This window comes from Bombina bombina, chromosome 5 (genome assembly GCF_027579735.1).
Source record: "Bombina bombina isolate aBomBom1 chromosome 5, aBomBom1.pri, whole genome shotgun sequence".
NCBI classification, from domain to species: Eukaryota; Metazoa; Chordata; class Amphibia; order Anura; family Bombinatoridae; genus Bombina; species Bombina bombina.
The window spans coordinates 750378352-750401700 of record NC_069503.1 but is presented as its reverse complement, the minus strand read 5'-3'; the positions used below and the strand labels follow the sequence as shown (position 1 = coordinate 750401700).

The window sequence follows — 23349 nt, the reverse complement described above, 5'->3', positions numbered from 1 at the left end:
AGCATACAATTTAATGATATATATATATATATATATATATATATATATATATATATGTGTGTGTGTTACAAAATTGTATCATGTCTCAATAATTGCATTGTTTCTAAGTGAACAATCAAAAACAAATACTTTAGAAAGACTATATTGGAAAACATAATTTATGCTTACCTGATAAATTCCTTTCTCCTGTAGTGTAGTCAGTCCACGGGTCATCCATTACTTATGGGATATTAACTCCTCCCTAACAGGAAGTGCAAGAGGATCACCCAAGCAGAGCTGCTATATAGCTCCTCCCCTCTACGTCATACCCAGTCATTCGACCAAAACCAAACGAGAAAGGAGAAACTATAGGGTGCAGTGGTGACTGGAGTTTAATTTAAAATTTAGACCTGCCATAAAAAACAGGGCGGGCCGTCGGCTGACTACACTACAGGAGAAAGGAATTTATCAGGTAAGCATAAATTATGTTTTCTCCTGTTAAGTGTAGTCAGTCCACGGGTCATCCATTACTTATGGGATACCAATACCAAAGCTAAAAGTACACGGATGACGGGAGGGACAGGCAGGATCTTTACACGGAAGGAACCACTGCCTGAAGAACCTTTCTCCCAAAAACAGCCTCCGAAGAAGCAAAAGTGTCAAATTTGTAAAATTTGGAAAAAGTATGAAGAGAAGACCAAGTTGCAGCCTTGCAAATCTGTTCAACAGAGGACTCATTCTTAAAGGCCCACGTGGAAGCCACAGCTCTCGTAGAATGAGCTGTAATTCTTTCAGGAGGCTGCTGTCCAGCAGTCTCACAGGCTAAACGTATTATGCTACGAAGCCAGAAAGAGAGAGAGGTAGCAGATGCTTTTTGACCTTTCCTCTGTCCAGAATAAACGACAAACAGGGAAGAAGTTTGGCGAAAATCTTTAGTTGCCTGTAAATAAAATTTCAGGGCACGGACTACGTCTAGATTGTGCAGAAGTCGTTCCTTCTTTGAAGAAGGGTTAGGGCACAATGATGGAACAACAATCTCTTGATTGATATTCTTGTTAGTGACTACCTTAGGTAAGAACCCAGGTTTAGTACGCAGAACTACCTTGTCTGAATGAAAAATCAGATAAGGAGAATCACAATGTAAGGCCGATAACTCAGAGACTCTTCGAGCCGAGGAAATAGCCATTAAAAACAGAACTTTCCAAGATAACAGCTTGATATCAATGGAATGAAGGGGTTCAAACGGAACACCCTGTAAAACGTTAAGAACTAAGTTTAAGCTCCACGGTGGAGCAACAGTCTTAAACACAGGCTTAATCCTGGCCAAAGCCTGACAAAAAGCCTGAACGTCTGGAACTTCTGATAGACGTTTGTGTAAAAGGATGGACAGAGCTGAGATCTGTCCCTTTAAAGAACTTGCAGATAAACCCTTTTCTAAACCTTCTTGTAGAAAAGACAATATCCTAGGAATCCTAACCTTACTCCATGAGTAACTCTTGGATTCGCACCAGTGTAAATATTTACGCCATATTTTATGGTAAATTTTCCTGGTAACAGGTTTCCTAGCCTGTATTAAGGTATCAATTACTGACTCCGAAAATCCACGCTTTGATAAAATCAAGCGTTCAATCTCCATGCAGTCAGCTTCAGAGAAATTAGATTTTGATGTTTGAAAGGACCCTGAATTAGAAGGTCCTGTCTCAGAGGCAGAGACCAAGGTGGACAGGATGACATGTCCACTAGATCTGCATACCAGGTCCTGCGTGGCCACGCAGGCGCTATTAGAATCACTGATGCTTTCTCCTGTTTGATCCTGGCAATCAATCGAGGAAGCATCGGGAAGGGTGGAAACACATAAGCCATCTTGAAGGTCCAAGGTGCTGTCAGAGCATCTATCAGGACCGCTCCCGGGTCCCTGGATCTGGACCCGTAACAAGGAAGCTTGGCGTTCTGGCGAGACGCCATGAGATCCATATCTGGTTTGCCCCAACGTCGAAGTATGTGGGCAAAGATCTCCGGATGAAGTTCCCACTCCCCCGGATGAAAAGTCTGGCGACTTAGGAAATCCGCCTCCCAGTTCTCCACGCCTGGGATGTGGATCGCTGACAGGTGGCAAGAGTGAGACTCTGCCCAGCGAATTATCTTTGAGACTTCCATCATCGCTAGGGAACTCCTTGTCCCTGCGTGGGTTAATTTAAGATAAGCGCCAAGTTATTATCCTTAAGCTCCCTCACAGGTAATCTTCCCTATGATTACCACTTTTAGTATAAACCAAACAAGAGTCAATTATTGAAGTTCGGGAGCGCTAAAAAAAGCTTTAAGGACAATATGGAGATTTAAAATTTGCACAATATTTATTGCTGGTAGACAATCTAAAAACATATATAAATCAAAGATACATAAAAAACAATAATGTAAGCAAGATAATCAGTCTAGGGTTGGATGAAGTAGTGCTAATATACTATAGTTTGGGACGTCTCCCTTTTAAACTTTATAATGATTGGATTTCTCTGTATCTTAACCTTTACGTCTTAATTATTACAACACGCTAATTTAACGATAGCTATGTTACCACCTTAATCCACCTTATATTTACATCTAAAAATGTAGTATCTTTAAAAAGATATTTTCTTGACTAATTGTCAGATTAAAATGTTCATAAAAAATGCTTTGATGTTTAAAAGTCTTTTTCTAACTTTTGTAGCAATATGCAGAGTTCCAGTATAAAAAATATTTTGTAATCCAATAAATTTCCGTTATTTCTTAGAGGGGTAACCTTGTAACACTTCAGTCTTTTTTATGCAATTTGTAACAAGTGTTTCTAATGAGCTTACCGGGTCTTCTGACACCTGCTGTGTCTGGCGGTTTGTTTGTTTATCTTACCAGGAAGATGTTTATGCCTTTTCTCTCTCCAATCTTGTACGATACAAGACTAGCCTGTAAGCTTGGTTCTTTGGAGCCTGTTTCGGTCTGTGTGGCTCTGATGGTGCAGTACCTTCTGTTCGAGATATCTTTGGCTGTCGGTTTTTGGCAGCAGGCTTTCGAGTAAATATTTGCGCTACATGCTCCGGCGTGTTTGGCGGCTCCTTCGATGCTCAGTATACAAACGGCCGTTTGTTTTAAGCTTCTTTTCTTCTTCCCCTGTACTCAAATGATGATTGAGATCCTGCAGGGGATATATGAGCTGTAATGGTTGCGTCTACGCGTTTCGCCGGTTGGCTTTATCAAGACGGGTGGTTTGTGTTCTGAAGCCCGGTATTTTTAAAGAACCCTCTTCTCTTTCTGATTGGTTGATGTTTTTTTCCCCCTCCTTGTCCCTCCCTGATGGTTGATGTAAGCCACAGTCGTGATGTTGTCCGACTGAAACCTGATGAACCTCAGAGTTGCTAACTGAGGCCAAGCCAGAAGGGCATTGAAAACTGCTCTTAATTCCAGAATGTTTATTGGAAGGAGTCTCTCCTCCTGAGTCCATGATCCCTGAGCCTTCAGGGAATTCCAGACAGCGCCCCAACCTAACAGGCTGGCGTCTGTTGTTACAATCGTCCAATCTGGCCTGCTGAAGGGCATTCCCCTGGACAGATGTGGCCGAGAAAGCCACCATAGAAGAGAATCTCTGGTCTCTTGATCCAGATTCAGCATAGGGGACAAATCTGAGTAATCCCCATTCCACTGACTTAGCATGCACAATTGCAGTGGTCTGAGATGCAGGAGTGCAAAAGGTACTATGTCCATTGCCGCTACCATTAAGCCGATTACCTCCATGCATTGAGCCACTGACGGGTGTTGAATGGAATGAAGGACACGGCAAGCATTTAGAAGTTTTGTTAACCTGTCCTCTGTCAGGTAAATTTTCATTTCTACAGAATCTATAAGAGTCCCCAAGAAGGGAACTCTTGTGAGTGGCAATAGAGAACTCTTTTCTACGTTCACCTTCCACCCATGCGACCTTAGAAATGCCACAACTAACTCTGTATGAGACTTGGCAGTTTGGAAACTTGACGCTTGTATCAGAATGTCGTCTAGGTACGGAGCTACCGATATTCCTTGCGGTCTTAGTACCGCCAGAAGAGAGCCCAGAACCTTTGTAAAGATTCTTGGAGCCGTAGCTAACCCGAAGGGAAGAGCTACAAACTGGTAATGCCTGTCTAGGAAGGCAAACCTTAGGTACCGGTAATGATCCTTGTGAATCGGTATGTGAAGGTACGCATCCTTTAGATCCACTGTGGTCATGTACTGACCCTTTTGGATCATGGGTAAGATTGTCCGAATAGTTTCCATTTTGAACGATGGAACTCTTAGGAATTTGTTTAGGATCTTTAAATCCAAGATTGGTCTGAAGGTTCCTTCTTTCTTGGGAACCACAAACAGATTTGAGTAAAACCCTTGTCCGTGTTCTGACCGCGGAACCGGGTGGATCACTCCCATTAGCAAAAGATCTTGTACACAGCGTAGAAACGCCTCTTTCTTTGTCTGGTTTGTTGACAACCTTGAAAGATGAAATCTCCCTTTTGGAGGAGAAGCTTTGAAGTCCAGAAGATATCCCTGAGATATGATCTCTAATGCCCAGGGATCCTGGACATCTCTTGCCCAAGCCTGGGCGAAGAGAGAAAGTCTGCCCCCTACTAGATCAGTTTCCGGATTGGGGGCCCTCACTTCATGCTGTCTTAGGGGCAGCAGCAGGTTTTCTGGCCTGCTTGCCCTTGTTCCAGCCCTGTCTGTAACGAGCAACAGTTCCTTCCTGTTTTGGAGCGGAGGAAGTTGATGCTGCTCCTGCCTTGAAATTACGAAAGGCACGAAAATTAGACTGTCTAGCCCTTGGTTTGGCTCTGTCTTGAGGCAGGGCATGGCCCTTACCTCCAGTAATGTCAGCGATAATTTCTTTCAAACCGGGCCCAAATAATGTCTGCCCTTTGAAAGGTATGTTAAGCAATTTAGATTTAGAAGTCACATCGGCTGACCAGGATTTTAGCCACAGCGCTCTGCGCGCCTGAATGGCGAATCCGGAATTCTTAGCCGTAAGCTTAGTTAAATGTACTACGGCATCAGAAATAAATGAATTAGCTAGCTTAAGGACTCTAAGCTTGTCTATAATTTCATCCAATGGAACTGAGCTAATGGTCTCTTCTAGAGACTCAAACCAGAATGCCGCCGCAGCCGTGACAGGCGCAATGCATGCGAGGGGTTGTAATATAAAACCTTGTTGAGTAAACATTTTCTTAAGGTAACCCTCTAACTTTTTATTCATTGGATCTGAAAAGGCACAGCTATCCTCCACCGGGATAGTGGTACGCTTAGCCAGAGTAGAAACTGCTCCTTCCACCATAAGTCCCGTGTGGTGGCGTCTATTGGAAACATTTTTCTAAATATAGGAGGGGGGGAAAAGGGCACACCGGGCCTATCCCACTCCTTGGTAATAATCTCTGTAAGCCTCTTAGGTATAGGAAAAACGTCAGTACACGCAGGTACCGCATAGTATCTATCCAGCCTACATAATTTCTCTGGGATTGCAACCGTGTTACAATCATTCAGAGCCGCTAATACCTCCCCTAATAATACACGGAGGTTCTCAAGCTTAAATTTAAAATTTGAAATGTCTGAGTCCAGTTTATTTGGATCAGATCCGTCACCCACAGAATGAAGCTCTCCGTCTTCATGTTCTGCCATTTGTGACGCAGTATCAGACATGGCTCTAACATTATCAGCGTACTCTGTTCTCACCCCAGCGTGATCGTGTTTACCTCTAAGTTCTGGCAATTTAGATAAAACTTCAGTCATAACATTAGCCATGTCTTGTAAAGTGATTTGTAATGGCCGCCCTGATGTACTTGGCGTCGCAATATCACGCACCTCCTTAGCGGAAGATGCAGGTACTGACACGTGAGGAGAGTTAGTCGGCATAACTTTCCCCTCGTTGTCTGGTGAAATTTTCTTGAAATGTACAGATTGGCTTTTATTTAAAGTAGCATCAATGCAATTAGTACACAAATTTCTATTGGGCTCCACATTGGCTTTTGAACATATTGCACAAAGAGATTCCTCTGTGTCAGACATGTTAAAACAAACTAGCAATTAGCCTAGCAAGCTTGGAAAATACTTTTCAAATAAATTTACAAGCAATATAAAAAACGTTACTGTGCCTTTAAGAAGCACACAAAAACTGTCACAGTTGAAATAACAATGAACCGGATTAGTTATAGAAACCAAATTTTCACAGTAAATGCATCAAGTTAGCAAAGGATTGCACCCACTAGCAATGAATGATTAACCCCTTAATACCAAAAAACGGATAACAATTGAAAATATAATCGTTTTTATCACAGTCAAAGCACAGTCTCACAGGTCTGCTGTGAGTGATTACCTCCCTCAAAACTAGTTTTGGAGACCCCTGAGCTCTGTAGACACGTCCTGGATCATGCAGGGAGAAAAAGGCAGACTGTGACTGAATTTCTACTGCGCAATAAAAGCGCCAAAATAGGCCCCTCCCACTCATAATACAACAGTGAGGGAAGCTCAGTAAACTGTTTTAATTCAAAACAAACGACAGCCATGTGGAAAATAACGCCCAAAACTATTTTTCACCAAGTACCTCAGATAAATAAACGATTAACATGCCAGTAAACGTTTAAAATATAATTTATGAAATGTTATTAAAAAGCCTGCTGCTAGCCGCTCACACTGCAGATTTAGGCTAAAAGTTATATGTATACAGTATTTTCCCAGTGAAGTGCCATTCCCCAGAAATACTTAAGTGTAAACATACATACATATCAGCCTGATACCAGTTGCTACTACTGCATTTAAGGCTGTACTTACATTACATCGGTATTAGCAGTATTTTCTCAGTCAATTCCATTCCTTAGAAAATAATATACTGCAACATACCTCCTTGCAGGTGAACCTGCCCGCTGTCCCCTGTTCTGAAGTTACCTCGCTCCTCAGAATGGCCGAGAACAGCAAATGGATCTTAGTTACGTCCGCTAAGATCATACACAAACTCAGGCAGATTCTTCTTCTAATGCTGCCTGAGAAAAAACAACACACTCCGGTGCCGTTTAAAATAACAAACTTTTGATTGAAGAAATAAAAACTAAGTTTAACAACCACAGTCCTCTCACACATCCTATCTATTAGTTAGGTGCAAGAGAATGACTGGGTATGACGTAGAGGGGAGGAGCTATATAGCAGCTCTGCTTGGGTGATCCTCTTGCACTTCCTGTTAGGGAGGAGTTAATATCCCATAAGTAATGGATGACCCGTGGACTGACTACACTTAACAGGAGAAATACAGGTCCAAAAGTAGAAACTCAATGCAACAAAAGTGTATATACCTATTATCACTGACACACAAGTTAGATCATTAAACAAAATTGAGTACACCTGTGATTTTCATTTAGCCTAATTGCATGAATCTAATTATAAAATGACCTGTGAACACAAGCCTTTCTCAATGTTGCTCCTATGCGCTGTGTCATCTATTTGCATGTCTGCATTATGGCTAAACATGGAAAAGAATTGCCAGAGGAAATGAAAAATCTGACTGTGAGACTTCACAAAGATGTTAAAGGATTCAGGATCGGTGACCAACTAAAAATCAGTTGAAATACAGTTGCAGCAGTAATCATGAGGTATAGAACAAGCCATAGTACCACTTATTAGAGCCACAGTCGCCATCCTCTTAAAATGATGCCACGGACCATGCACTACTTGCACAATCTAGCTTTAAAAAAACAGATGGGCAAGTGCTTCAGACAATGGAAATTTGAGTTTCTTTGACAGCTCAGACAGTGTGAAGGACATTGCATAATGTCAACATCTATGGCACAGCTTCCAAGAAAAAAAGCTGCAAGATTTACTATTACTAAACAGCATGAAAAGAAACCTGTTGACTATTGGGAACACATTCTTTGGTCAGATGGGACCAAGATAAATGTGTTTGGCTCAGATAAAGTCTAGCATGTTTGGCATGTATCTGGCCAGGATTATTACAGTGAATGCATAGTCCCAACAGTGAAGCACTGAGGTGGGAGTGTGATGATATGGGGCTGCATGAGGTGTTGGGGAGAAGAAAATTTATAGATGGCACCATGAATGTCTGTAGATATATCAAAATACTGGCTCACAAGATAACTCCCAGTATCCAGAAGCTTCTCAGAAGAGGAATATTCCAGCATGATAATGACCCAAAGCACACTGCCAAAATCACAAGAGTTTATAAAAAAAAACTTTGGGTATTTTAAAGAGAAAGTTAGAGCAACACAACCCCTCCAGGAAAGAGCAGCTGAAAAAAATTGTCTCTGAAGAATGGCAGAACATCTCTCCAGAAATGTGTATGCTTTGTCTGAATCACTAAAGAAAATTTGGGGATTCATGTTCCTTTAAGCACTGTAAGTCTGAATCAGAGAAGCTGAGAATTTAGCAGCAGATTTTTTTTTAATTCTTATTATTTTCATCTTATAGTACTAGCAAGTAAGCAGAGCCACACCAAATTCAGAAGAATCTATACTACAAAAAATAAAGATCCCAAGAGATACATAATTATTTTATGATTGTGTGTCTTTAAATGATTCTTGATTTTGCAATAAAGTAGAAAAGATTATTATCTTGTATGTCCGGTCTAGCACAAATATACTATGGATATTATTATTATCGGTTATTTGTAGAGCGCCAACAGATTCCGCAGCGCTATAAACAAAGGGGAGTACAACAAAACAATTATAGGGTAGAGGGCCCTGCCAAGAGTTGCACTGTTGTAGTCAGCTCTTAAGAAGGTGATCTACAAACAGCTGGACTCTTAGGCTTACATGCTAAGAGGGTTCAGGGGATTGCAGTGGAGGAGAGGAACTGGTAATAGGAAAGGTCAGCGTAGGTTGTATGCGTCCCTGAACAGTAGAGTCTTTAGGGAGCACTTGAAGCTTTTAAAACTAGAAGAGAGTCTTGTGGAGCGAGGCAGAGAGTTCCACAAGATGGGAGCCAGTCTGGAGAAGTCCTGTAAACGGGAGTGTGATGAGGTGACAAGAGAGGAGGAGAGTAGGAGGTCATGAGCAGAGCGAAGGGGACGGGAGGGAGAGTATCTGGAGACAAGATATTATCAAGTTCTCTTGCTGGGTCTGCTTTACGAAAGCATCTGATCCTGTGTTCAACTTCCTTAACAAGAATCATTTTTGAAAGCCATAGAAGCTTTGGTCAAAGCAGCTATTTCTTGTCTCTGTATTAGTTTACGCCACTGAAACATTTTAAACAATTTAAGGAAATTCCAAAATGTATATATTCAATAGAAACAGATATGAGTTTAAATAAGTCCACAAACATTTATTTCCTTTAATTTATATCCATACTTTAAGGTACTTTAAATGTTTCTGTTTACTTACCAGTTTGTGATGGCTGGTAGATAGTGCATCTAATATTTCATCAACAATACGGTCAGATAAGAAAGAAGCTACTGTCAATTTCACTTCACTGTTGAAAAAATAGAGAAAGAATAATTCAGTTTATTAAAATATGTTTGTATGTAAACTTCAGCTCATGTCTCTTTAAAGGGATATTAAGCACTAAGAACATTTCATGCACCTCCCTCAAATTATGGGTGTTGCCATTATAGTACCTATGTTACACTACAGGTATCTGAAGAGGAGTTGATGCACATGTGCAAACACATCAGTACTGGAATGCCGAGTAAACTAGATTTCAACATGGCAGCACCATGCCTAGAGGGAGGCGGGAAATAACCTCAATACTAAGCTCACCAAATATATTTAGTGTTTGCTCTCCCTTTAAATGTACAGTATACAATAATGTTCATATACCTTCATATAATAGATACTACTATAAACAAGAATATGCACAGATACGGATATTAAAAACCAGTATAAAAGGTTAGGATGTGACACCTAGTGAAACAGGCTGGGAAAGCAGGAAGAGCAGACACCCCAATCCCCTGTAGACATCAGTATACATCTAAAACTTTGGAGCTTGGTTAGGAGTCTGAAAATCAGCACAATGTTGTTTAAAAATAAGCAAAACTATACATTTTTACAAAAACACTCCTAGATGGGCTATAAAAATGGATCATCTACAAAACAATTATGCAAAGAAAAAACACTATCTGTGGGGTCGATCACAATCCTTTAAAAAAGATTATCTACTTTTTTTTTTACAAAATTACTTATTTAAGTATATTGGGTTTGTGTAAATAAAACATTTGATAAACATTTCTAAAGTATTGTGATTGACCTGTGTGTTTTGTGAGACTCTATTAGAAATAGGTGACATTAGTTTAGCAAATGTATCAACTTCTTCAAAATTCCATTATAAATGATCCAAAGAATAGAAAGAGGACACTGCTTGGCAGACAGAGAGATGAAGGTGTAAATTGTACTCTCTTTGGCATACATCAGTCATTTTTCATTAGATCATTAAGAAAATTTTATTTTTTTCATGTAAGTGGCAAGAGTCCATGAGCTAGTTATGTATGGGATATACATTCCTACCAGGAGGGGGCAAAGTTTCCCAAACCTAAAAATGCCTGGTGGTGGTGCAGAATGTTACTTTTTTTTGCGACATTTCTGCTGTGATGCGAGTTTCGTCTTTTCTTGTAGATTTCTTGTCATAAGTTTTTTTTGCGCAAAGTCGCGCCTGTTATGATGCAAGTTTTTTCATTTAATTTGTTTCGCGGCAAAAGTCTTTTTCCTCTGCATTTGCGCCATTTTTGGTGCCTAATTTTATTATGTAAGTCTCTCCCTCTTTTTGCTCTCTGCTCTCATTTGATTCATAGAGGGCTAGGTTGCTTTTGATTTTACTTTTGTATTACAAATGTTTATTATAAGCATTTTTTCCCATTCCTGAAACTGCAATTTTGAGGAAATTGGATATTTTGTTTAAATTTTATTTTTTTCTTACATTTTGCAAGATGTCTCAAACTGATCCTGCCTCTTATGTTACTGTAGGAACCAAGCTGCCTGTACACAATTTCTAATTTTCTACCAAAGCTAAGTGTGTATATTGTTTATTAGCTGATCTTATTTCTTCAGCTCAAATATGTGGCACTTGTTATGTTATATTATTTAATACTGATAATGTTTCTCTAGTACAAATACATCTACCGTTAAACCTTCACAGTCTAATGTACATGATGTTCTTGTAGATATAAGGATTATATTGCTACAGCCATAGAGAAAGCTATGACTGCTTTTCCGCCTTCAAATTAACATAAAAGATTTCTCCTAACTTCTCATAAATCTAATGAGGTTTGTATTGATCAACAGCATACTGAAGTATTTCTGCTGATGAGGATTTCTCTGACTCAGAGGATCCAACTTCAGAGACTGATATTGATAAATCAACCTTTCTATTGAATATATTTGTTCTTTATTAATAAAGTATTGTTTACTTTGGGTATTGAGGAATCTAGTCCTCTTGATAACAAGAATAGCAAATGTTTGAATTCTGTTTTTTAAAGCTTCTGAGGTTACTCTTGAACTTTTACTTATTCCAGATGCTATCTCTCATATGTTTAGTAAGTGATCTAAACTCAGTGCTTGTTTTTACCTTTTTTTTTTTGCTAGGTTTTAAAAGCTATATCCTTTACCTGTGGCTAATTTAGAGTTTTTAGGTAAAAGTCCCTACTCTTGCCGAACGTAATTCTATCTTATAAAATATATTTATTTCTTTTAACGATCCTTTAGATAGGAAGTTTGTATCCTATCTTAGAGAAGCATATTTACGTATTGGCTATGTTCCTAAACCGGCCATTTCTATGGCTGATGTTGCTGTTGTTGTTGTTTCAACTTTTTGGTTGGACAGTTTAGTTATCAGATCTTAATGAGTCTAAGCATTGTTCTTTTACTTCAACATGCTAATCATTTAATTTGTGATGCTATATTTTATGTCATTTTAAAATATATTAAATCTTTGTTTTTAGCCATCCTTACTAGAAGAGTTTTATGGCTTAAAAGGACAGTGTACACCAGAATTTTTTTTGTTTTAAAAGATAGATAATCCCTTTATTACCCATTCCCCAGTTTTGCATAACCAACACAGTTATATTAATATACTTTTAACCTCTGTGATTATCTTGTATCTAAGCCTCTGCAAACTGCCCGTTTATTTCAGTTCTTTTGACAGACTTGCAGTTTAGCCAATCAGTGCCTGCTCCCAGATAACTTCACGTGCACGAGGACAGTGTTATCTATATGAAACACGTGAACTAACACCCTCTAGTAGTGAAAAACTGTTAAAATGCATTCTGAAAAGAAGTGGCCTTCAAGGTCTAAGAAATTAGCATATGAACCTCCTAGGTTAAGCTTTCAACTAAGAATACCAAGAGAACAAAGCAAAATTGGTGATAAAAGTAAATTGGAAAATTGTTTAAAATTACATGCTCTGTCTGAATCATGAAAGTTTATTTTGGCCTAGACTGTCCCTTTAAATCTCTGATATGGTGTTTAAATTTAGATTACTATCTTATCTTTTTAGAATAGTATTTTTTTTTGGTTTTCTATTGGATTTTATTATCTCCACTATTACTGGGGGAAAGGGAGTATTTTTTCTGCCCCAAGATAAGAAATCTAAGGGTGATTTTTAAGCTCCAAATTATTTTTTCTTTCCTCTTCAACCTCTGGCTCTAATTAGAGATCTACTCTGAATTTGAATAAATCCAAGCTTTATAAATAAAACCAAATTCAGCCCCTAAGACTGCATGAAGGTGCGGCCCTTAAACTAGTTCAACTGGTGGGGGGGTGGGGGCAGATTGAATTTATTTTCAACACATTTGGACAGTTTCTGTTCAAAATCAGTGGATTCAGAATGTTGTTGTTTCAGGGGTATCAAATAGGTTTCAGATTAAAAATTCCCATGGGAAGATTCTTTCTTTCCCATGTTACAACAAACCCTGTGAAAGCTCAGGTTTTTCAGAAATGTTTTTCTGATCTAGAGTTTTCAGGGGTGATTGTTCCAGTTCCTCTGCAGGAACGGAGTTTGGGTTTCTATTCAAATCTATTCATTGTACCAAAGAAAGAAGATTCATTCTGAACAATTCTGGATCTGAAATCTTTTAATCGTTTTCAAGATGGTGACTATAAGGATTATTCTGCCTTTTGTTCAGCAAGGTCATTTCATGTCCATAATAGACTTACAGGACGCTTATCTTCACATTCCAATTCATTCAGACCACTATCATTTTCTGAGATTCTCTTTTCTAGATAAGCATTACCAATTTGTCCCTCTTTTGTTTGGCCTAGCGACAGCTCAGAGATTCTTTTCAAATGTTCTTGGTGCCCTTCTATCTGTAATCAGTACAGGATTGGATTCCTTTATTTCATTATTTTCACCCTTGTTAAACGTACTACTATCCTGCTTGAGGATAGTTCTTCGTTTGAAGAGCCCATGGATAAAAGATGGAAACTCTGTTAAGAAAGATGTTTCAACATATGGGATATTTTGTTTCAACTTTTGTTTCAACTGGTGGCGGCTGTTGCCGCAGTTACTGGAGAAACTACCTTCTGATGTGACTCCTTAAAGGATTTGATCGAGGTGGAGGATCCCCTCAACGTTACTCAGAAAAGATTTACGGCCTTGAGGGTTGTTAATTATTTTAGCTGTACTGCTATTAGGCAGTTTATTTGCTTGAATGCTATGTCTTCAGCTTTTTCTGTTCAGGCCCGTCGGGCTCTGGCTGAAGTCATGGTCTGCAGATATGACTTCTAAGTCCTTTAAGGGAATGATTTGTCTGGTCCAGGCCTGGACTCAATTATCTCCACAGTCATAGGGGGCAAGGGTGCACTCCTACCGCAAGAGTATATGAACTAATCTAAGGGACGATTGTTCTTCCGATAAAGCCCATGTCAGCAGTCCTCCGCTAAGCCAGAGCAAACCAAGAGCTCTTGGAAGCCGGCTCAGTCCTGGAATAAATCCAAGCAGAGCAAGAAGCCTGCCGAGTCTACGTCGGCATGAATGGGCAGTCCCCGGTCCTCTTCTGGATCATGTAGGAGCAATATGTCACTCTTTTCAGTCGCTTTGTTGAGGGACGTGCAGGATCTATGGGTCCTGGATGTCATAGCTCAAGGTTACAAGATAGGTTTTATGTCTCAGCCACCCAAGGGCAGATTCCTCCTGTCTTCCTGACAGAAAGGAGGGAAGCCTTTCTGGGGTGTGTACGGGATCTGTCCTCTAGGAGTTATTGTCCCGGTGCAGTGAGAGGTTTGGGATACTATTCAAACCTTTTCGTGGTCCAAAAGAAGGAGTGCTTAAGTGCTTAAGGAGGGAACCTAAAGTACTTAAGCAGGTTTTTAAATGTCCCCTCGTTTAAGAGACATTTAAGGTCCATTCTTACCCTTGTTTGAGAGGGGTATTTCATGACCACGATAGATTCCTGGACCAGCACTTCCAGTTTATCGCTCTTCCATTTGGTCTAGCTAAAGAAATTTTTCAAAGAGTGGACCATTCAGAATATCTTCTCTGTCTTCTTCAATCCCATGGATGACAAATAATCTAGAGAGAGTTCTCTTGTATCAAGTACCAGGGTAGAATCTTGGGTACTATAATAGTCTCTATAGACATGAGAATATTTCTAATAGACCAAAGATGTTGCAAGCTAGCTTCAACATGTCTTGCCCTCCAAATCTCCTTAAGGCCATCTGTGGCTCAGTGTATGGAGGTGATTGGTCTCATGGTGTCCAGCTTGGACATCATTTCCTTTGCCAGGTTTCACCTCAGACTGTTGCAAATGCACATGCTGAACTAGTGGAACGGTGGTCATTCAGATCTGTGTCAACAGATTTATCTGGACAACCAATCGGGAGAATCACTCTCTTGGTGGTTTTGTCCGGGTCACTTGTCCTGAGGGACGTCCGTCTCAAGACCATCCTGGGTGATTTTGACTATGGTTGTGAGTCTGTCAGGATGGGGAGCCGTTTGGGGTGCCAGGAAGGCACAGAGCATCTGATCTCATTTTGGATCTTTGGGCAATATACAATGCTCTGAAGGCTCGGCCTCTGCTGGGTTTGTCCCAGTTAATCAGATTCCAATCAAACAATATATCCTCGGTGGCTTACATCAACCATCAGGGGGGGGGGAACCAGAAGCTCCCTAGCTATGAGGGAAGTATAATAATCAAAAGATACTTTGCTCAGGTCTTTTTAAACCTTAGGACTTTGGATATATAATAATATCGGTGCTGAGATATAATGTTGTAAATACTAAAAAAATGAGGGAAGTATCTCGGATTATGGTGTTGGGGAGACCCGCATTTTTTTGCTGTCAGTGATCCACATTCCAGGTGTGGACAACTGGGAAGCGGATTTCCTCAGCAGACAATTTCATCTGGGAGAATGGTCTCTCCATCCCGAGGGTTTGCAAGAGGAAAATCTTATAATGTCTCAATACCAAGCTACCCAGATAGGGGTCGAGGTACAGGGATTCTCAGGTGGAGCTAACAGATGCATTCGCGGTGCCTTGGAGGGTCAATCTAATTTATTCTTTCCGATCGTTACCACGGCTTCCTAGTGCAGTGGCTTGAGTCAAGCAGACATCAGTGATACTGACTGCTCCGTCTTGGCCGCGAAGGATATGGTTCACGGATCTAGTGACGATGTCATCATCTCCTCTGTGGAAGTTACCTTGTCGCAGGGATCTGCTGACCAAGGTCTCTTTGTTCATCAATGTCTAGATTCTCTGAGGCTGACTGCGTGGAGATTGAACACTTAGTCCTAGCCAAAAAAGGGTTAGCTGAGAGAGTTATTTTTACTCTCATTCAAGCTCGTAAGCTGGTTGCTTGTCGCATCTATCATAAGGTGTGGAGGACCTGCTTATTTTGTTCTCCAGGATGAATTGGAGAAGGGCTTTTCTGCAAGTCCCCTGAAGGGACCGTTTTCGGCCCTGTCTGTTTTACTGCACAAGAGGTTTGCCGAGATTCCAGATGTGCAGCTATTTGTTAACGCTCTGCTGGGATCAGACCTGTGTTTAGATCTAAGGCTCCTCCCTGGAGTTTAAATCTTGTCCTTAAGGTTTTGCAACGGGCTCCATTGGAACCTATGCATGAAGTAGACATTAAATTGGTGTCTTGGAAGGTTCTTTTTCTACTAGCTATTGCTACTGCACGCAGAGTCTCTGAGATTGCCGTCTTGCAATGTGACCCTCCTTATCTGGTGTTTCCTGCCAATAAGGCTGTTCTACGAACCAAGTTAAGTTTTCTTCCTAAGGTTGTGTCAATTCGCAACATCAATCAAGAGATTATGATTCCTTTCTTATGTCCTAATCCTTATTCGTCGAAGGAAAGTTTAAAACGTATTTCTGGATGTGGTTTGGGCCTTGAAGTTCTATCTTCGGGTAACGAAGGAATTTAGACAAACCTCTTTCTCTATTCATTCACTTTTCCGGGAAGCATAGGGGTCAGAGGGCCTCTTCCACTTCCTTATCTTTTTGTCTAATGAGTGTCATCCGTTTAGCATAGAAACAGTGGGACATAAGCCTCCTCTGAGAAATACGTCTCATTCTACGAGAGCAGTGGTTCCCCTTGGGCCTTCAAAAATGAGGCCTCTATGGATAAGATTTGTAAGGTGGCTATCAGGTTCTCCTTACATACTTTTTCCAAAATTGTACAAGTTTGATGCTTTTGCTTCCGCTGAAGCAGCCTTCGGGAGAAAGGTTTTGCAGGCTGTGGTACCCTCAGATTAGGGTCCGCCTCTCTTTTTTCCCTCCCGTTAGCATTCCTTGTACTCTAGAGCTTGGGTATATGTTTCCCACAGGTAAGGAATGCAGCCGTGGACTCTTCCCATATTAAGATGGAAAACATCAATTATGCTTACCTGATAATTTCATTTCCATCTGTATGGGAAGAGTCCACAGCTCCCACCCGTGTTCTCTGATGGGCGGCCCTAAATTTATTTTTTTTTCTCCTGGCACCTTTTCACCCTGATATTTCTCCTACTGTTCCTTGTTCCCTCGGCAGAATGACTGGGGTTATGAGAAAGTGGGGAGGTATTTAGGCCTTTGGCTGGGGTGTCTTTGCCTTCTCCTGGTGGCCAGGTTCAGTATTTCCCACAAGTAAGGGATGCAGCTGTGGACTCTTCCCATACAGATGGAAATTAAATTATCAGGTAAGCATAATTTATGTTTTTGAAGGCAGAGCAGTCTCCGCTTCAGAGAATTACAGCTCATTTTACTAGATCAGTTGCCTCTTCTTGGGTTGTCGAGAAGAAGCTTCAGTTAATTAAATTTGCAAAGAAGTAATTTGGTTTATTTGCATATTTTTTCTTAAATTTTACTATTTTGTTGTGTTTGCTTTTTCGGAAGCAGCCTTTGGTAAAAAGGTTCTTCTGGCACTAATCTTAGTTTGATTCTAGTGCCATTGATATGAGTTTGTTTTTTTTTTTTTTTTTTAAGAAAACATTTATATTTTAGATTTAATTTCTCAGCGGATTTAGCTGTTGTTATTTTATCCCTCCCTCTCTAGTGACTCGTGGATTTCCCCATCTTGGGTATTATATACCATACGTCACTAGCTCATGGACTCTTGCCACTTACATGAAAGAAAACATAATTTATGTAAGAACTTACCTGATAAATTAATTTCTGTCACAGTGGCAAGAGTCCATGAGACCCACCCTATTTTTGGCGGTTATGATTTTTTGTATAAAGCACTTTATTTTTTCCAGTTTCTCACTTCTTCGCTACATGTTAAACTAAGGTATGAGTGAGGGGGAGGTGTATTTATAGGCATTTTGAGGTTTGGGAAACTTTGCCCCCTCCTGGTAGGAATGTATATCCCATACGTCACTAGCTCATGGACTCTTACCACAATGAAAGAAATGAATGTTTCAGGTAAGTTCTTACATAAATTATATTTTTTTATATGGATATGCATCACTGAAGGGGGGGGGGGGGAGAAAGCATTTTCAAGTATTAATTTTATTTTTACTGCAGTAAACAAGCAACATAAATGGTGGCTGAAACATCTCCTCCTTATAATATACAGTACATATATTTGTTTGAGGGAAAATAGACACCTTAGGCATGATTGCCTTTGCCTAGATACGTCAATTAATTTAGTAAACCTTTAGGAAAGCAGAGTGCTTTTAGGGGATTTTTTATGGATTGCACCTTAAAGCCACAAAGAATATGAACTTTCAGTTATCAAAATAAAGCTTTGCAAATGTTAGATAAAAGCCTTCATATTTTATCCTATTATTCCTGATGTGACACTTTAAGAAGCATGAAATATTCATAACCATCCTTCATTCATCCAACAGAAAAAAAATTGCTTAAGAAGCAGAAACCTTGTTTTTTATATTATTATATATTTATGTTTTACAAAAACTGGTCGATGCACCAAAAAGCATCTGTATTCAAAATACAATAAACAAGCTATCCCCTTTTTATTTATTATTATTATTTTTTGCAAGTATTAAAAAATAATAATAATATGCACAGTAAGGCATAAATAAATAAAAAAAAATGTGGCAACTACGACTAGAAAATAAGGAATCTAAGTATGATAAAATTTAAATAATAAATAAATTGAAATAAATCATTAAATATGGTTTACAGATCATTTACACTTTTCTATACTGATATTTAAGAAAGGTATAAACTGAATATAAAAAATAAATTGTGTTTAAGTACTGCACAAATAAATAGGACATATAATTGTCCTTGAAAAAGCTGGGGATTCCTGGAGAAACGTACGTCAGAGACAATAGGACAATCGGACTCATACATCACTAGGAGGGTTGGGACTCTTTTGAAATGGATACCACTTTTGACAGATGCTAGTTTGTAGGTGTTTTGCTGTATAGCCTAATCTGTTCTTAGAAATTGTAGGACATACCAAGTGATTTTTAAATGTATTAATACATACTTTAAATCTACTTTATGAGTCCTACCTGTCATCTGTTTGCAGTTCAAGAGGATTTTACATGGGCTTTCTATACTAAGAGCTAAGTCATAACGCTTTCATGTGTAAGTATGGCTTCATCTATTACACTGATTGGATACCATACAGGACTTCACTATTTGTGTTTTTCTTTTCCTTTTGTTTCTTTAAAGGGACAGTCAACACCAGAATTTTTGTTGTTTTAAAATATAGATAATCCCATAATTACCCATTCCCCAGTTTTGCATAACCAACACAGTTATAATACACATTTTACCTTGTATCTAAGCCTCTGCAGACTGCCCCATTATTTCACTTCTTTTGGCAGACTTGCATTTTAGCCAATCAGTGCTCACTCCTCGGTAAATTCACGTGCATGAGCTCAATGTTATCTATAAGAAACACATGAACTAATGCCCTCTAGTGGTGAAAAACTGTCAAAATGCATTTAGATTAGAGGCAGCCTTCAAGGTCTAAGGAATTAGCATATGAACCTCCTAGGTTTAGCTTTCAACTAAGAATACCAAGAGAACAAAGCAAAATTGATGATAAAAGTAAATTGGAAAGTTGTTTAAAATTACATGCCCTATTTAAATCATGAAAGTTTTTTTTTTGGACTTGACTGTCCCTTTAACCCCTTAATGACCACAGCACTTTTCCATTTTCTGTCCGTTTGGGACCAAGGCTATTTTTACATTTTTGCGGTATTTGAGTTTAGCTGTAATTTTCCTCTTACTTATTTACTGTACCCACACATATTATATATTGTTTTTCTCGCCATTAAATGGACTTTCTAAAGATACCATTATTTTCATAATATCTTATAATTTACTATAAAAAAATTATAAAATATGAGGAAAAAAAATGGAAAAAACACACTTTTTCTAACATTGATCCCCAAAATCTGTTACACATCTACAACCACCAAAAAACTCCCATGCTAAATAGTTTCTAAATTTTGTCCAGAGTTTAGAAATACCCAATTTTTACATGTTCTTTGCTTTTTTTGCAAGTTATAGGGCAATAAATACATGTAGCACTTTGCTATTTCCAAACCACTTTTTCTCAAAATTAGCGCTAGTTACATTGGGACACTGATATCTTTCAGGAATCCCTGAATATCCCCTGACATGTATATATTTTTTTTTAGAAGACATCCCAAAGTATTGATCTAGGCCCATTTTGGTATATTTCATGCCACCATTTCACTGCCAAATGCCATCAAATAAAAAAAATCGTTCACTTTTTCACAATTTTTTTCACAAACTTTAGGTTTCTCACTGAAATTATTTACAAACAACTTGTGCAATTATGGCATAAATGGTTGTAAATACTTCTCTGGGATCCCCTTTGTTCAGAAATAGCAGACATATATGACTTTGGCGTTGCTTTTTGGTAATTAGAAGGCCGCTAAATGCCACTGTGCACCAAACGTGTATTATGCCCAGCAGTGAAGTGGTTAGTTAGGGAGCATGTAGGGAGCTTGTAGGGTTAATTTTAGCTTTAGTGTAGTGCAGTAGACAACCCCAAGTATTGATCTAGGCACATTTTGGTATATTTCATGCCACCATTTCACCGCCAAATGCGATCAAATTGAAAAAAAACGCTAAATTTTTCACAATTTTATGTTTCTCACTGAAATTATTTACTAACAGCTTGTGCAATTATGGCACACATGGTTGTAAATGCTTCTCTAGGATCCCCTTTGTTCAGAAATAGCAGACATATATGACTTTTGCATTGTTTTTTGGTAATTAGAAGGCCGCTAAATGCTGCTGCGCATCACACGTGTATTATGGCTAGCAGTGAAGGGGTTAATTAGGTAGCTTATAAGGAGCTTGCAGGGTTAATTTTAGCTTTAGTGTAGAGATCAGCCTCTCATCTGACACATCACACCCCCTGAACCCTCCCAAACAGCTGTCTTCCCTCCCCCACCCCACAATTGTCCCCGCCATCTTAAGTACTGGCAGAAAGTCTGCCAGTACTAAAATAAAAGTTTTTTTTTGTTTTGTTTAAAAAAAAAAAAAATTCTGCTGTGTAGGACCCCCCCCCTTAACCCCAACCTCCCTGATCCCCACCAAACAGCTCTCTACCCCCCTCCTCTGCCTTATTGTGCACCATATTGGGTACTGGCAGCTGTCTGCCAGTACCCAGTTTGAAATCAAAAGTTTATTTTAAGTTTTTCTGTAGTGTAGCTTACCCCCCTTAACACCCAATCCCCCACCCTCTCCCAGATCATTAATATTTTTTTATTCCCACCCTCTCTCCCACTGAGTCCCACCTTGTGCCTCTTCAACTTCAATTATAACTTTTGGGCAGTTTCACACGTGCACGCGCGCGCTCCCGTTCACGCGCGCATGCTCACGTGCACGCGCACCCACATGCGATCCCGCCCCCCTCCTCTACTGATGGCCGCCCACTCGCCTCCCTGGACACGCTCCCACCCACCAACGATAATAGCCATCAATAGCCGATGCAGAAAGGGCCACAGAGTGGCTCTCTCTGCATCGGACTGCTTAAAAAAGTTATTGCAGGATGCCTCTATATCGAGGCATCACTGCAATAACATGAAAGCAGCTGGAAGTGATCAGGATCGCTTCCACTGCTTTCAAAGACCAACGACGTGCAGGGTACGTCCTTGGTCGTTAAGGACATTTTTTTGGAGGACGTACCCTGCACGTCGTTGGTCATTAAGGGGTTAAGGACATTGTTAAAGAAGATCCCAGGACTATATATCCTATTTATTTCTGCACTACTTAAACACAATTTATTTTTTATTTTCTTTTGTGTATAATTACAGGTTTTTCATTTCTTGTTTTTTTTTTGTTATAAACTGAATATATTTACATCAGTTATGTCTGCATTTAAAATATATACACAGATGAAATGTCTTGAACACAATATTAACAGATTCAATATATATTTAAAGTAAGTGAGATTTTTACATTAACTGGATATCTTAAGAGTCATATGAAGTGAACTATCATTTGAAGAAAAGCGGCTACACCTTATAAAGGGTTAGGATATGAGTGTGGCACTAATTAGCACTTCTGCTTGATCGTTACTTTTACAAGAGGTTAACTTTTTGCGTGCGTCGGGTAACGCGGGTATTATAAGTTAAAATTAAAAATGTTGTGCTTGCACAAAACCAGATGTACGCAAAAAGTTAACCAGAGAATATTGTGTTTGCGGTATCATATTCACCCCATTGAAATCAATGGAGCAGTGATGTGAAAAACAAACTATACTTGTGGATTAAGGTCGAAAGTTTAGGTCGAAAAATGCAATTATCTTTTTTTGTGTGCGTTTTTTATGCAATTTTATTCTCAGCCCAAACTATTTAAGCAAGCTTTGAAGTCACGCAAAACGTTTGAACGTAAAATGTGATTGCGTCGGATCGCATTTATTTTCAACTTGTAATACTTTTACGCTGAAATTATTGCAAATTTTAGCAAACAGAGTTGCAGTAATTTAAACACAGCTCAACTTGTGAAACCTAGTTGCATCATTATTACTGTATCTAGGACAATTAATAGACTTTTTGATAATTATGCATATATGTGGGTTTTTTAATGATTTATATTTAGGGTTGACAATCTATTACATCTATTTCCTTAGAACATTAGCACATCATATTTTTTTACTCCAAGATTTGTACACTTTCTCATTCATAAGGATATTAAAGTATAAACTAACAGTAAAATATCCAAAAGTAAAATCTAAAATCTTCACAAAAACAAAATCAGACTAAAATGTAGCCAGAAAACTGAACAGATGTTTCCAACAGTTGTATTGACCTCATCAACACTGCTCAAGTGACCAGATAGCTGTATATGAATAGTTGCTAATTGCAATTTTATGTATTTGGTGTGGTTTGGTCTGGTATATTCACTTAGATAGCACTTGCTCATCAAGTCTAAGCAATTCAAAACAAAGGACTTTTCACAGATATTTCACATCCTGTTTATCTGGTATGCCCGCTCAAATCACAATCAAGTTGAATGTTAATACATTAACTCAACAACTTAGTTGCTAAATTTTCATATAAATACTACAATATTTAATTTAAAATATTCACATGAAACCACCTATTTTAGAGTATCTGTAAAATACCTAATGTTTATCCTCCTAAATTTTCATTAATTTAAATTGTTATTGGGATGTTACTCGTAAATATTAAGGGTAAAAATGTAAATATAATATTGATAGAAGGGAAAAAAAAAAGATAAATAAATAATAACTGCAACAGGAAAATGTTTATATACAATAAATATATTTACTTTTTGTACAATGAAACCTCATACACATCAGGAAAAAATAAAACAAAAAATAAAATAAAAATAAAAATGATTACATATGAGGTAATGTGTAAAAATTAAGGAGACATTATCATTTAGCCTTATTTATTTAGCACCAAGTTTGGTACATACATAAAATGACACCATATATCATAAAAGTTGCCCATGTCACTAACTGTCTTTCTAATATTTCATCCTGAATATCTT

General features: G+C 38.8%; 1 protein-coding gene across 3 annotated transcripts in view; it reads right to left on the bottom strand.

The window, feature by feature from the left end:
* CARMIL1 (capping protein regulator and myosin 1 linker 1) overlaps positions 1-23349 on the bottom strand; it is a 668567-nt gene that overhangs the window by 139944 nt on the left and 505274 nt on the right. For all 3 annotated transcript variants that reach the window (XM_053714815.1, XM_053714816.1, XM_053714817.1), the window contains exon 28: positions 9348-9435. In XM_053714815.1, coding sequence (XP_053570790.1) covers positions 9348-9435 — 88 coding nt within the window. The remainder of the gene's footprint in view (positions 1-9347; positions 9436-23349) is intronic.